The sequence below is a fragment of the Thermobia domestica genome, chromosome 2 (assembly GCF_964235325.1).
Source record: "Thermobia domestica chromosome 2, izTheDome1.hap1.1, whole genome shotgun sequence".
NCBI classification, from domain to species: Eukaryota; Metazoa; Arthropoda; class Insecta; order Zygentoma; family Lepismatidae; genus Thermobia; species Thermobia domestica.
Window position 1 is genome coordinate 76,457,301 of NC_137455.1, and position 17,167 is coordinate 76,474,467.

The window sequence follows — 17,167 nt, forward strand, 5'->3', positions numbered from 1 at the left end:
TAAAGATGAATCATCACGCAAAAGTTGTATTATGGTTTGGGGATCATGTTTGATATGACAACTGAGCATCTTCTTTGGGAAATTCTTCTTCATGGATCACTGGACATAAATCTACGAGTAAAGTTTACGATCCACGTTGGTCAGTGGTAGAGTACTCATCTCTGGTGTGCGGGGTCACTGGTTTGATCCAAACTCGCGCACCAAGTGGGATTTGTGGTGTACAAACACCGTGTTCGTGGCTTTCCTCAGAGTTCTCCCATTTCCTTCTACTTCCTTCATTCCATCATTTCCATCATTATCATCACCGTCTTCTAAGCATTATTATTATTATTATTATTATTATTATTATTATTATTATTATTAGTAGTAGTAGTAGTAGTAGTAGTAGTACTAATAGTAGTAGTAGTAGTAGTAGTAGTAGTAGTAGTAGTAGTAGTAGTAGGTATTATTTACGCAGAAGCCGTCTCTCCGATAAGGATGTATACGTGTATGAATAAAGAGACCTATAAGAATCATCAGAGGATGAAGGGAAACGCCGACCTTTCTCTTCTTTGATTGAACTTATTTCGGATAATAGTTTATGTAAAGGACATCAGATAAGAAAAGAAACTCAAATAACCGTGTAACGCACGATTCTACATGATAACCTTCACGTGGGACAAAAATATCATTTATCATTTCTATCCCGTTTCTTCCATTTGTTCTCAAACTCAGCAAATTACCTATTAAGTGTCCTTGCAACGAATTTGTAATTGAAACTGTCATGGCCTCAATGGTAAACAATGGTAATATTATAATATTTTTCCCCTCTTTACTATTGTTTATTAATTTCGTCATATTATAGGAAAGTTTTCTCTTTTTAACAATCAGAAACTAGAATACCACTAACCAAACGAAGTAGCGGAGTCAGGTGTACACCACGTGAAGGAGTTTGGTTTTATGGCATGGTGTTTTCTAATTAACATTGAAAGCGGAAACGGTAGTAGATTTGTATTATTTCCGGTTTTAATGGAGATATTACATGTGGAAATAGAATATATTCTGAGACGCTAAATTGATTGTAAAAAAAAAAAAAAAAAAACTTCTCGCTTTCTATGATCGTTTTTACTCTGTAGTGGTCAATGTTAAAATCTGAAGTGATTGATTTCTCCCAATTCCGATTTGAATTGAGGATTAAGAGAGAAGATGGTATCTATTGTTACGTTAGAAGACTAAATCCTTCCTAGAAAAACAACTTCTTACTATCTCTTTATCATTTTTACGCTACGTAGATCAATATTGAAACCGAAAAGTTTTAGTGAACTTCTATCACTTTTGATTTTAGTCGAAATTTAAGGATGGGGACGAAATGAATGCTTCAGACGCTTGCAGAAAACCGCTTCTCGCTATCAACTGCCGTTTTTTTGCGCTATAGTGATCAATATTAAAACCGGAATTGGTTGATTTCTAGCACTTTCGGGATAAATATCATCACCTAAAATTTGGTTCCTAACTGTTGTTGATCCTCTACCTCCTGGCTAGAATTAGTGGTGAGGTGATCCAACAAATAGTCCTTGAGTTTTTTTTTTTTTTTAATATATATCTACGGACAAATAGGGTTAATATACAAAGGAGTTTTGGTAAAGCGAACTTCTGAATAAAATTACAATTGAAAAGTTTCCGTTCACTACAGTCTTCAGTCAATCTCTCGTCATTCTGACGTAACACCTATCTTCCTTAATCTAATCTAATTATATTAATCTGCTTATTTCTCTTTCTCTTTTGTGTTTCATCCCTCACAATGGAATTTCTTCTAAATAATGTCTTGGCCAGTTTCTTTTAATCCTTTTCACTATCTCTATTATTGTTCTTCCCTCAAACTTTAAACTCCATTTCCTCATAGGTTTTCTGTTCAAGGCACTGCATTTTTCCACTCTTCTCCATATTAACATTTTCAATATTCCAGTCTCATATAATTTATGTTAACTAATGATCATGTTTGTACTACATATGGGACGAAACTCCAGACGAAAGCATTTAATGAGCCTATCCGAATTCCTATTTATTGCTAGAATTTATCCGTGGCTTTAGACTCCCAGTGAGAATTTTTACTTATAGGCACGCCAGTTGTAGAGTTCACCTGTGTTTCATATGCGTCTTCAGTGTAAGATTTGATTTGATTTTGAGTTTAACGTCCCTTTCAGCAGCGAGGCTATATGAGACGTGCACCTAAAGCTTAACGTTGGATCCGTACCACATGAGTTCCCACTGAGAATCCCATTCGGGCCTCCCACGTCAAAGGCGCTTAAGCTAACTGCTTAGCAACGAGGGAGATCTTTTCAGCGTAAGAGATCCGGGTTCAATTCCCGGTGACAGTTTGTGTTGTTTGGATCACACGTTAAGATGTAAGCCCACATGTTACACCCACAGTTACAGGCTCAGAGCTGAAAACGGACGTAAAGTTCCAAATCAACCATTCGCACCAGTCGTGAGACTAAGGACACTAGAAAATATTTCCTTGAAAACAGTGAAGATTAACTTCCAACGCTCATATGTTGCCTTAAAATTTAGGAGGAAAAGACAAAATCATACCTGTCATTCCTTCCTTTTCTTTTTATTATTCAGACTGTTCTGCTGTCCCTTCTGTGTAGAGACATGTTTAGGAAGTAGTGTTTTCTTTTTTAATGATCATTTGGATGGACTAAATAGACACGGCTTCCATAGAGGTTGAGGACAAACGATTACGTGATTTGTTGAAAGCTTGATCATAGGTTATCAACTTCTTATAGGGCTACACCCTTTTTCAGAGAAAAGTTATGTGGCTGAAGAATACAAAATGTTAGTAGAGGCTAACTTTCAATAAAAGAGTTAATTTGAATACTTTCAATGCATTCAGCTCCCTATAGAGAATACTTGAAATTCTAACCTAACATGTACAACAACAACAATAATAATAATAATAATAATAATAATAATAATAATAATAATAATAATAATAATAATAATAATAATAATAATAATAATAATAATAGTAATAAACATTCGAAGCATTTTTAGAACAATATATTCAAGATTTTTCCTTCATATCATTTTATGGTAACCATACATCCTTCTAGATTTAAAAAAAACTACAGGATATAATATATTTAAATCATATAATAGAAATTAGATAATCCAATAATGTGAACCATCTATGTAAGAACCAAAGAAGGCGCCAATAGCAATTCCAATTTCAGAGCAAATTTGAATAAAACCATTAGAGAAATGATTCCTGCACTGTTCGCCTTTTCCCGATCACCTTACGAACTCTAGCAATGCAATTTGCATGTAAAACTTGTAATCGCTTTCCGTCTTGATGTAAGGCGGAACGGGAAATCTCGATGTGCATTTTCCCGTTTCGCCTCACGAACTTTATACTGGTAGGCTTGCAAATGCATTCATAGATATAATTTCATTTGTTTATTCATATAACAATATAAGTACAGTAACTACAAGAACAATATAAGTACAGTAACTACTGTACAAGAAGTACAGAAAAGCTATACAAGATGCTATTTATCTTCCGTATGTATACAATAAGCAACAGCATCGAAGTATTGCATTAGAGAAATCTGTTTACTGCTCATTCTACATTTTAAAGTATGCAGGCGAATGTTTAATTGTCTCTAGTTATATTTCTGGTGTCTTGCAGCATGTCCTGCTAAGAGCATGGCTATTGAAGCTTCATTGCCATCAGCTTCATTCTGATTGCTCCTGCTTTAGTAATTCAATTAGCCTACATCTATTGAGGTGAGGATTTCCAGCACTTCTATTTAACTTTGAGTGCCAACCCTCTGCTCGATTTGTGGTTCTATCCTCTTCATTATCAAAATGGTTTCAAATACTGTATGTCCAAAATGGTTCCCAATAAATGGTAATTAAAATAGTTCCAGCAATGAAGTAAATAAATCGATTGAAGAATTCTTAACTAAGTAATTTATTTTATTTTATTTTATTTTATTTTATTTATCTATTTAGTATTATTTTACATGGCGAAGTTAAGGCTAATCATGCCTTGTCTTCCACATGACCATGCAATGATCATGATTTGTAATACAATAATAATAATAAAATATGTATAAAATATATAAAACACTCCGAATCACACACATACACACATGCATCACATACCTGCACACATGGATTATAACAAATAACCACATAATATAGTCACATGGATTTAGTGAACAAAAAGAACAAATAAAAGGTAGGAACAATAAAAATCAGCATTTTTTCAGATGTTAGTAAGCCTTGATAGACTTATGGAGGGTCTGTTCAATCGACTTCTTAAATAGATTGATTGTCTGAGATTGCCTTGTGTTGGATGGGAGGTCATTCCATGCACGGATAGTGGATGAAAAGAATGCATTCGAGTAGAATTTTGACGAATGTAGGGGAAGAGAAAGGAGTTTGTTTACACCTGATCTTGTATTGTGATCGTGATGAGCATTTAGTGGTTGCAAGCGTTGAAATAAGTAGGAAGGTTGTTCAAACCGCAAAGCCTTAAAGAAAAGTGTGAGACGATGCAAATAACGTCTATCAGCAAGTTTCAAAAGTCCCAGCATTCTGTAGTATGGAGTTAAATGATTTGATCGTTTGAGATTATAAGCAAACCGTATACAGGAATTTTGGATACGTTGTAAACGATACGCTAATTCTTCATTTAAGTCTGATAGAGCTACCTCACAATATTCAAGGTGAGGAAATATTAGAGATTTTACAAGTAGTAGCTTTGTTTCAGTGGGTAGAATTTTCTTTAGTCTAGTGAGTGAATGCAAAGACCGAACGCTTTCTTACATACAGCGTTAATGTGAGGTTTCCACTCGAAAAATTGATCTATTATTACCCCGAGATTTGTAACAGTTTCAGAAAATGGAAAATTGTTCCATTTATCTGTACTGTTGGTATATTGGAAAGGTGCATTTGTATGAGTCGTTTAGAGGAGACGAAAATGCACTTCGATTTAAGTGGATTTATGGTTAACCCATTTTCGTTTGACCACAAGTAAATGCAGTGCAAATCGTCATTCATTTGTTGAATTGAATTGTCCAAGTTTTCGGGTAGACCTGAGATATAGATTTGAAAATAATCTACGTATAGGTGATACTTGCAGTATTGTAAGACAGAAGGAAGGTCGTTAATGTACAGACAGAAAAGGAGAGGGCCAAGGACGCTTCCTTGAGGAACGCCATGAGTGAGATTCCGTAGTGCAGAAGAAGTATCGGCTACGGTAGATAATTTTTAACCCATTTTACAGCACCATTGGAGAAGTTAAATTTCGTCACCAATGGAAGAGAATCTTATATATAATTGATTGAAAAGCTTTAGAGAAATCTAGTAGAGCGAGAACAGTTACTTGCTTTCTATCCATTGCTACTCTAATGACGTCAGTGACATAAGTAACAGCTGTAGCAGAAGAAAGGTACTTTCTGAAGCCTGATTGAAACGGTTCAAAAAAAATTGTATTTCATTAGATAGGGTTCGAATTTGATCACTAACAATGTATTCTAATGCCTTTGAAAGAGCAGGTAAAATACTAATTGGGCTAAAATTATTAATACTTGTGATATTACTTGTTTTGAGGAACGCTAGGACTTCAGCTGTTTTCCAAGCAGATGGAAAATTGGCGCTCATAAGAGAACAGTTGAAAATATTAGCGATGGGATTTAGTATAAAAGACAAAATTTTTAAAATAAATTTAATACTAATTTGGTCAGCTCCAGTAGCATTTGATTTTGTTCTATTGATGGCCTTCATGACTATTAGAGGACTGACACACTCAAATGAAAAAACGTTTTCTGTACGTTCTGGACTCTCATCATATGTAATTTTAGCTTCTGTATTACTTAAAAACTTAATGTCACAAAAATTGTTATTAAGATCATTGCAATAAATGTATTGTTAGCCATATTTTGTTTCCTACTGCTCTTGATTCCGAATATATTTAACTTTTTCCACAAAATTTTCGATTACCACTGCTGTTCGCTAGGTTCGAGGTAAATTCCATTTTGGCTTTCCTAATTAAGTGTGTTCATCTATTTCATAAGATATATTTTTTAAAACAGTCGTCAGTCTGTACTGGATTATCTTTACGAGATTTCGTGTATTGTCTATAAGAGGAATCGCGTTGTGCCATTAAATTTAGAATTTCTTTAGTTATCCACAGGGAAAAAGGTTTAATAAACATATAACAAGTGAACCCTATTTGGCAGGATATGGTTTGGAGATCCAGCTTCCCATTCCTCTCACCTGTTACCCCTGTATATTGTCCCCCTATTATAAGTTCCTTGTTACTTTTTTTTTAATGTTAACTTTACCAATGTACTTCCTCCCTTTGGGTTGTGGAAGAGTTTATTTTTTATTTTATTTTTTTTTTCGTACATAAGTATAGTCGTACACTTATTGCTTGAATTTTTTTGCACACTAATGAACGTTGGAATCATACTGTTTGATGTCTGGGAAGTTTTGTGAATCGGAATTTGTGCAAGAATGTTTTCATTACGCAATGAATGAAACATGATTATGAGTACTATCATTTTAATCTGTTCTTTTTCTTTATACGTAAGTAGTGAGCATCGGCGAGGATTTTTTCACTCTTCAAAACTTTTCTGCACTTCTGATCCGAGTTCAGTTGTTTCCGAGGAGTTACAATTCTACTTCTGTATACAGAATAAACGATTTTCATTGAGGTTAAAAGAAATAAAATACAGGTAAGGTGGATAGTGTTACAAGTGATTCTACTGTTTTACATACAAAAACAGACACGCACACGAGAAGTTGTAGGACATGTTTTTTTTATTAGGCATAACTTTGTTTCCGTGAATTGCAGTAGGGTGTCGAAAATCCGGATTCGTGAGCCGTGATGGTCGGATTCGTGGGTCAAAATTTTGATGGTGGGCCAAAGTTCGTCAGTCCCCTTCTGCCCTGTGATCATTAATTCTAAGTTCTGAATTCCAATTCATTACATTGTTACCTTCTTTTTCAATGAAATTTGTTTCTTTCCAGTTTCTCAGTATTCTTCTGTTGAACACTTTAATTACATTTATATTTGCTAAAGCAGGGCTACCAATATATGAAAATTATTGTAATTTCCGTTCTGCCTTACGATAACAAGTCATTAAGTACCAATTTTTGATTGATATTTCCTGCGATAAGAATCATAAGGCAAAACGGGAAAAGGGAGCAGTGAAAACACGAGAGAAATTCGTGGCTGCTACCTTAGACAACTCTTATATGATTCTGTATTTTGGTAAACTATGATCGATAATTTATATCACTAATATAATGAAAATGTTGTGCTATCAAGCACCAGCGCCATATTACTTTCTCAGCACATTGATTTAAAATTTATATGGAAAAGAATTCTTTCTTTCTTTCTTTAAAACATTTATTGAAATATCCCTTAATTAGTAAAATTTGAACTTTGATATTTGTAGCTTAAGTCAAATTTAACTTAAGAGACGTAGGGTAGTGGTAGTTAGCGATCTTGGTTCGTAATCGGGAGGTTCTGGCTTCGAATCCTAGGGCCGGCCATCTTGACTGAGATTTTTCTGCGTTTTACCAGGCAAATCCAGAAAGGTTATATATACTGGGTGGGTGCAAAATAACTAAGTGTTTTAATACTATATAAAAATATAATATTACTGATTTCATATGGAAAACAATGCCATAATATTGTAATGATTCATGTGTTTATAAACACCCAATATGTGCTCCTGTTTATAAACACCCAATATGTGCTCGTGTTTATAAATACCCAATATGTGCTCGTGTTTATAAACACCCAATATGTGCTCGTGTTTATAAACACTCAATATGTGCTCATATTTATAAACACTCAATATGTGCTCGTGTTTATAAACACTCAATATGTGCTCGTGTCGTGTTTATAAACACCCAATATGTGCTCGTGTTTACAAACATTTTACATGTGCTTTTATTTATAAACAACAAGCACGTGCACTTTACAAGGAACTACTACGATTGCAGACGATGGAGACAACAGCGACACCACCAGTCACATGCCGAGGGAACAACAACGCCAATGCCTCACCTAGAAATTTTGTAGTACTTTGTGTTAACAGTGCTTTTATTATTATTATTATTATTATTATTATTATTATTATTATTATTATTATTATTATTATTATTATTATTATTATTATTATTATTATTATTATTATTATTGGAAGAGGATTCCTGTTTCCTGGGCAGCTCGTTTACCAAATCATACCCGACCTGATTTCCTCTTGTGCAGTTACCTCAAAAGCTTTGTGCATGAATCTCCCGTAGATAGCAAAGAGGGACTCCTTGCACTCATCCTTTCTACCAATAACATAATCAGAACGATACCAGGGATATTTGAACGTGTGCAACAAAGCTTCCTTCGATATTGTGTTATGCTTGCAACGATGCAGGGGGACGTCATTTTGAACATCTACTGTGAAGCTGTTAGTACATTACATACCCACCTTCGGTGCGAGCGGGAGCACTCGGTCAAACACGCGTAAAAAGCTTTTACAGACCAGCCATCCTAAATGAGGATTTCTTGGGTTTCCCTCATTCACACCAGGCAAATGCCGGGGTGGTACCTAACTTATAGGCCCTAGGCCGCTTCCTTCCTTTCCCTGGATAGTGTGCTCGCCAAATGACGTCATCCCTCATACGTGACGGGCTAAATGACTATAAATGCCGAAAGCCCACAAATCTAAACCCTAAACCTTAAACCTGCTCTCATACCCTATAATAACTATTTTACTGTTGCGCGTTTGAGTCGTAGTTCCTAACCTCATATTGCTTCTTCCGTGATTTCCCACATCCCTACAATGTTTCTTCGCAAGATGTCTTCAACTGAATTTGGTTTCCTAGGCGGAATGTTGGTTAAAAGAAGACCGGAGATTAACAAAGAATGATGTTTAAAACATGTAGGAGAGAAGTTTTAAAACATCTTTCATTGTTACTCTTTCCATCCATTTTATCTCCTTCATTTTACTACATAACCACATTTCAAAGCTTCTCAGTGTCAAAATTTCCAAATCGTACATTCCCATACTCCATGTATGACACTTGACTAAGGTCTAGTCGGTACAGAATTTCTTTCCATGTACGCTCCAGAAAGTCCATGGTGACATATTCAAATGTACTGCGAATGCGTGTCTTCAAGTCCTGTAGGTATGTAACCTTGGTTTGGTATACCTGATATTTTACAAAAGCCCATAAGAAGAAATCTGTTGTTTGAAATCAGGTGATTGTGGCGGCCACCGAATCGGACAATTTCTTACAATCCACCTTTCCGGAAACTTTTCATCCAGAAATTGACGGGCATTTAGGAATCAATAAAGTGGTGCCTATCTTGCTGGAATGACATGCATGTGTACCAATTGTGACAGAGCAAATTCTTGTAACACGCCAGGTAAGCATCACTGTTGACGGTAGACTCACTGAAAAACAATGCACCAATGATGCAATTGTGTATAAGTACGCACCACTCTTTTTTTTGGGGGGGGGGGGGGACTGTCTCTTTTCATTTCACGTGTAACATGAGGACGCTCTGATTCTTATTTATGAATTTTATGACGATTTCGTTTGCAGGACACATGAAAAGCTGACTCACTGGTGAAACAAATCTGTCCAAAAAGTCATTAGTGCGTCAACCTTAGCTAACATATCTAGTGCAAACTGGTTTTGCTGAAATTTGTCCGTGGGTTTTAATGCCGGAAGCAGCTGAGCCTTGAAGGCATAAAGACGTTACCTCTTATGCAAGACTTTGTGCACTGTTGATTGTGACATTTTCAACTTTCTGGCAGCCATACGCACTGATTTTGTCAGACTCCTGGAAAACGCCTGCCGTACTTTGTTCACGTTGGCGTCTGAAACAAATGGACGCCCCTGTTTATGGAGAACACCACCAGTTTCCATAAATATATGCCTAACCCGAATAGTTAGTTGGGGCGGTGCTTTCCTTCTAGACTGTCCGAAAATTTTGTTGCACTTGGGTACACACTGAGCTCTCTCCTGTAATGTCTACATTTATCGTCAAATCTGCGTCACCTGGAAAATAATAATAATAATAATAATAATAATAATAATAATAATAATAATAATAATAATAATAATAATAATAATAATAATAATAATAATAATAATAATAATAATAATAAAACTTTATGAATTATCTTGTCACACGTTTAAAATCGTTTGTTATTACTTAGTATAGTATTAAAGTTATTAAAGTCTAAAGTTGTAAAGATAATTTATGTAAACCCATCTGTCTATCTATTTATCTATCTATGTAAATAAATAAATAAAAATGAAAGTGTCTATGTTTATGACATAATAACTTTGGAACCACCCAATCGATCTCGATCAAATTTTCAAGATTCGTGCCTGGGATGGTTTTTACCATTTCACTTTGACGGTGTAACTTAGGGGAGGGGAAGGGGAAAGATATAAAAAATAATCATAAATGGCCGCTCCATAGTTTTCGGGGTCATTGAGATGAACACTGTCACTTCTGATGCCCTTTAAATCCAGATTCAGCCCCGCAACTTAGGGGAGGAGGAGGAGGAAATATATAAAAATGACTGATATTAGTGTCGAATCCATAGTTTTCGGGGTCTCTGAGACGAACAGTGACACTTTAAATTCAAATTCAGCCCCACTCAGCCCCCATATGCAGCTAAAATTCAAATTCAGCTCTCATTAGTACTCCTAAGGGGGGATGGTGACATGTAAAAATAATTGATAATGACCGATATTAGTTTCGAATTCATAGCTTTTGGGATCCCTAAGTTGATTGGTGACAGTTTTTGTGCTCTTTATGTCTAAATTGAAACGTATTCTCCCCGTGCGAAGAAGTGACATTTTGTCAGTATTATTCTATACAAATCCTTGCAATAGTACCATATAATTTATTACACGATATCTCATTTATGTCATTGCAGGCATCAGTGGCTGACCATGGCGCAAAGTCTAATTTTGCTCAAGCGGGCTCAGATTACATCCCGGATATATACAAAAAAAACTTCCAGATACAGCCTACGAAGAAAAGAGGAGTCATCAAGAACGAACAATAATACAAACAACAATATAAAAGGAAATAGAAGGAATTCGTGGCAGGCATCATATTTAAAAGTGCCATCTCAGTAATCTTTATGCAACTGAGGAAAATCTCAGGAAAAACTCCGTCAGGATGACTGGTTACCGGTTTCGGATCTTCGGATTACTAAATAAGGATGTGACCACTAGCCTACGCTCCCTCAGTAAAAATTGTCCAGCGACTGAACACCCTGCCTAGACTGAACTAAAATGGTAGGATGCATTATAACCTGCAATTTCCTTCCTCTATTGGTATTGTGTTGCTCAAACTCTGTTGGTCTTGCATAATTTGAACAATATTTATTCAAGTTTTGAGTGCCAACTGGGTTTGAAACTCGACCCCTCAAAAATTTCAATTTGACACTTTGCGTAATGATCCCATTATTGGCACCCCCTCAGAAAATGTTGGTTCGAAAACTAGAAGGGGGAATCTTTTATTACAATGATATTAAGAAAGCTAGAGTAATATAATAGAAGGTAAAATTTGAGATGGGTGATTAATAAGACATAATTGGATTAAGACTCACATTGCAGATAAGCACTGACGTCAGTGCCGAGTTTTCGTTTCTGCAACGTTGAGCTTTCGGGTCCTTTCGCCATAAGGGTAGTTAATAGAAATGTATTTTTTAAAAAATAAAGCTACTTATTAATAGTCTACAGAATCATTTAATATGCAAATTAAAAGCCTGGTTATTTTCATATCTTTGATTATATATTTTCTACTGGACTAAGTAAAGCTTCCGGGACTCTAGCTGAGGCACTCTGTAATCAAAAACTGTGAAAGACTATAATATTGAAAGTGAAAGCATCAATTGGTCTACGAACTCTATCATCACCACAGCCTTTGGATGTTTGTGTGTGGTATGGCAATTCTCTTGGGAAACACGAAAGATAAAGATGCACAAACATCTCCTGACAGTAAAATTATACCTGTTGTTGTGATTGTTGGTGGACCTTCATCTTTGCAGCATTTTTTTTAAATGCATATATGAAGAAAACGAACGTTCTCCAACTTCCAAGAGATTCCATGACGTTGATCCTAGTGGAAGGGGGCTGTCGAGCTATAAAACCTTGCCCCTTGACCTAGATCTGGCATTAGTGTGTGTGGACTCCGCGCGCCGCACAACCAACAAGACAGTGACGGCAAAAATCTGGAGCGAAAGCGCCGCTAGCCAAGTCGTTCATCGCTCTTCTCCTTCTTGGTCTGAGCACACTTCACCTTGTATTTATCACGTCCACGCGCTCTGCCAAAGAGCGAAATTCTCCTGTTATAAAGCATATGACAATAAAACGGGAAGCAAAATAAATTTTGCTCGGGGATATAATTAATTTGGTGATCGTGTTCGTAACGAAAAGTGTCATTTTCTCCTGAATTTTCTTCTTGTGTGGGTGTTAAAAAAAAAGAATTGTGAAAAACCTGATGAGTTACTGTTCTCTGAAATCATAAAAATCTCCAGACTGGGGTCGTTGCCTCTCTTGTTAATTAAGAGTTGCCAACAAGATTTGGTGGTTATATTTTAATATCTGTTAAGTGTTGAATTATTCTCGGGGACCATGAACTGGGGGTGGTGGTCGATATTTATTGTGGTGGTGGCTACAGAAGTGGTTTATGGACAAACACCGACGCCTACGAGGTTGGCACAACCGGGACTTCAGGTTGCAAGGGTAAGTTACAGTTATTTACACTTCCTAACAAATTTTCGCTAATACATTGTACTTTTAAATGTCGTTTCATTGATATGTGTTATTATGTCAAATTGTTTCTAACAGTCTTTGTGCGGTGTGTTAATGGTTCAAAATCCAGTGACCATTTACGCGACTAATATTTTCTGAGATTTTATTGAACCTCATTTGACTTTTAGGCGATATCTTTAACATAAGTTAATTTGTAATTTCTAAGTATTTTAATAAAAATAAAAACAAATCAAGTACTCTGAATCCTTAACACTAACTAAGGATGTAATTCATGACAAATCTGAAGGTGCACAAAAGAACTAGTTCACAATTAACAGTGAACTCTCATTGCTGGTTCAGTGATTTCCTTGCGTGCCTTTGAATCACAAGATCCCAGGTTCGGTTCCCGGTGTAACAGCATCAAACATTTTATAGTGATTCTATTTCCACTTTGAAATGTAGATTTAATTCTATACAACCCTACAACTTTTAAAATAAGTAATACCAATAAACCAATCATTGACAAAATAAAATGCTATTCTTTACTCATATTACTATCCCCTTCAGGTTTAATTTTCTTAGTTGATAGATTGATTAATTGATATTTAACGTCTCTTTTCAGTATGCAGGGTATATGAGACTGAATCTACAGTTTAAAATAGAATATTCGAGTTTAGACTTCCACCGGAAATCGATCCAAGACCACAATAAAGAAAACACACGTGTTAGTCACTTGGATATGAAAGCACACAAGTTATGTCACATTTTTTCTCGTTTTAGTCTTTAATGTTTTAAATATGTATCTAGTTTTTTCTTAAATACATTTAGATTACTTATAACTTTCCATTATATAGATAGAAAATTAACCAATAAATCTGAAAAAAAAAGTGTGTAAACACGGATCTATAACGTTGAAATAGACAATAGTGCACAATAGGTAAGTAGGTAAATAGATATTTGGATTATTGGAGCTTAGCTTCCCTTTACATAGTGATACTGCGTGGAACGAAAATTGTAGAAAGAAATCCGAACCACAATCAGTTTCCATCGGTAATCGAACTCTCATCTTCTGCATCAAAGCCAGGAACCTAAGCAGAAACGTTAGTCTCTGGACTTTTATGTACTCGCTCATGATATTCATTATGAAAACTTTAGATAAGATCTTTGGAATAAAACAGCACTTAACTATTTTTTTAAAAACCTTTCTTTTTTCGTTTTGAATAAGCGACATTCCCTGATGTCTTGTCATCACGGACTTGTCAAAGAGTAAATTGACTGATCTCCAATAAACGAAGCATCAAAAACTTCATAAATTCAAGGAGCAAACATCAACCTGTAATCACTGAAAATATCTTCATACTTAATTTTTCGAACATAATTTCGTTTTCGGATATTTAAGGACTGGGCATCTATTTGCAACTTCCACGAGTGAATCTCTGGCTTAAAAGAACTTCCTCATAGCTATACGGTAAGCGTACGCGTCTTTGGCGCGGAAGATCCGGGCTCGATTCCCGTTGATTAGCTGATATGGTTCGGATCGCACGTAAAACTGTAGGTCCATGACCTACATAGCCACGCTGCTGAATGTGACCCTATACTCTAATCAATCCTACTTTAAAGCTACTCTGATATGACATGGCAGCAAAGTGAAATCCAAGATTCTGACCTTCAAGTTTGTAAAAACATTCGGAAATTCAAGTAAAAATAACAAATAATGGGAATAAGCAGACAAAATCCTATATAAATTTGAGTTAAACAGTTGCAACTTAATTTTTACATCTTGGTTGCCTACAAGACAAAAGTTGAAGGTGTCTTGTCTTGAAAAGACGTCGTGAATGTAATCTTTCACTTCGTCTCGAATGTAACACTATTTACAACTAGCATATGCATCCTCGGCGTAAGAGACCGACGTTTTTTTTCTCAAATCTCACATTGAGCTATAAGTCCACATTACATATAGCCTTGATGTTGAAAGGGGACGTTGAAACCCAAATTAATGGATCATTTTGTACTCTTGAACTTTCAACCAGAACAAAGTTACCTCCGGACAGTTCGAAAGGTCAGTAAATATAAATACTGTTTATCTTTTTATATAAAAAAATAACATGGAAATAATGACTACCGTACAGTTGTAGGGTAACCAAAAAGAAATATTCAAATATCTCTGCAGATTTATGTAGGATTCCGTAAGTTTGGGGAGTAGAGGTTCGGATCAATTCCTCCCGCCTGATTATGACTCTAATGCAAACAAATGTAATAAATTTGATTCTATACGACTTGAGTCACATCAGTAATTAAGTTATTAATAAAATTCTTGCATTAGAATCTTAGCAAACAATCTCATTACCTGAGTGTTCTGCCCACAAATAGATTTTTAAGCACCTTATGGACCAGGATGTGAGTAAAGCAGGATTACGGTAGCCACTTCCTTTACCCTTGTGGTTGAGAAGCTGAAGTAGCAGGATGTATTGAGAATTAGGATTAAGGAAACCTTGTTTATTATTTATTTATTTATTGAAGTTTAGTGTTCCTTTTCAACATCGAGTCTATTTGAGACATGAATCTACAATTTAAGGTGGAATCCGAACTATCGTAATACGTTCAATGTTCTCCCATTGGGAATCGAATCTAGAACCGCATAGACCAAAAGCGCTCGCGATAGTCACTAGAGCAGCAGAGAGGGCTAACAATACCACGTGCACGAAATGTGAGTAATTATATAGTAGATCTGAGTATTTTGGGTTTCATTACACAAATATTCACTTGCATATGTCAACTAATATTCCTCCGATATAGGTTCAAGTGCTCTGACTTTTGCAGTATAAATTCTGGGAGAAAACCCAATCCAAGAGGAAGAAAATAACAAATATTACGAAATTGCTTATAAGATATTATCGCAGGAATTAAAACATAAAGTTACTTCAAAGAAAGATGATTGTCACAGACTTAATTTATCTAGCTTTTCTTCCTTTGTTGAACTTTAGCGCCCTTTTTCAGCAATGTGAGACGTGGCCTTATAGTTTAAGATGGGATCCGAACTTTTGTAATGATCTCTGACCAGGAATCGAACTCAGTACCTCGTGTACCAAAGGCGTGAGCGCTAGCCACTAGATCAACAGAGGGAACTTATGAGTTTTGTTGAGGATTTCCCATCAATTGTGTTTAAGAGTTTACCGGAAAACGTTCCAGTCCTGTTGTGTTGATATATTCGGTTAAGCAAACTTTGAACATTACATGACGTTCATTAAAACCTATTCTAAAATATGGACTGGAACTGAGTCATCAACGAGGTACTTAACATGTGAGTATGGAATTATGCTTATCGTTAGACAATAAATTTTTAAATGAAGAAGATGAGAAATTGGTGAGAAAGTGTCTTTATCAATTCAGCATCTTTCTTCTCACCTACAATCTTGATCATAACTGTAATTTACTATTAAGCTTTATCGTTTTGAATTTGAAGACCTGAGGGAAAAACTGACTGAAATTTCTCAAATTGTGATTCATCATCTTGCTCTGCTAGAAAGGAAAATTAAATTTTTATTTCATTCACTTTCATCCACTTTGGAAATAAGTTGTTTTTAGTATGAGGAATCAGTAAAAGACTGATGTACATGCTTTTTTTTTTTTAATATTATATATGTTGATCACAAAAGCCTTTACACTACACCTAGAGATTTGAATCAAATACATTATCCTGTGCTGACGATAGTGTTTATTCAAATTTAAAGCACTTTGACTACGACTCAAACTCCATACTCGTCATATTCGTTGATGTTTTTCACTAACTGGCGAATATCCCAACTCCTTTGCATCATGAACCGGGGAATGTGTAAAATTTGACTTGTTGAATTTTGTGTTGCTGTTTATATCACAACAACTTGTAGTTTGTTCTCACAACGTGCAAAGCTTCCATTAAGTTTGTCTCGAATATTTTTTTCCCGTAATTCGTAAGTAAAGCAAAATTTATTACTTAACGTCGTTTTTCTCGAAATCAAGATTTTGCACATCCAGTTCTGGTACATGGAAATGGGATATTCGGCAGTTCCTAAAAACATCGATGTGAAATCTCAACGTCTAATCTGGTTCGAACGAACTACTGTATTTGAGAGAGCTTAGGGTGTTGTAGTTGGAAAGGTGTCACTCTACCAACCAAGCGATTAGGATTCCGTTCCCCTTGGGAGCATGGTATCTCAGTGGTAGAAAGAGCTTACCTCTGGTGCGTGGGGTCCCTGGTTCGAACCTCGGCTAAGTTTAGTGGTAAACAACATCGTGCCCGTGAGTTTTCTCGAGCTACTCTCGTTTCCTTCCACTTTCTCATTCCGCCAATTCTTCCATCATCATCCATTTGCTTTGGTTATCTCCGTTAACCTAAAAG

The 17,167-nt window shown here is 35.7% G+C and overlaps 1 protein-coding gene across 1 annotated transcript in view; it reads left to right on the forward strand.

The window, feature by feature from the left end:
* The first annotated feature begins 12,227 nt into the window (after positions 1-12,227).
* LOC145672887 (uncharacterized) overlaps positions 12,228-17,167 on the forward strand; it is a 255,129-nt gene continuing 250,189 nt past the window's right edge. The window contains exon 1 of the mRNA XM_081742087.1: positions 12,228-12,780. Coding sequence (XP_081598213.1) covers positions 12,670-12,780 — 111 coding nt within the window. The 5' untranslated portion in view covers positions 12,228-12,669. The remainder of the gene's footprint in view (positions 12,781-17,167) is intronic.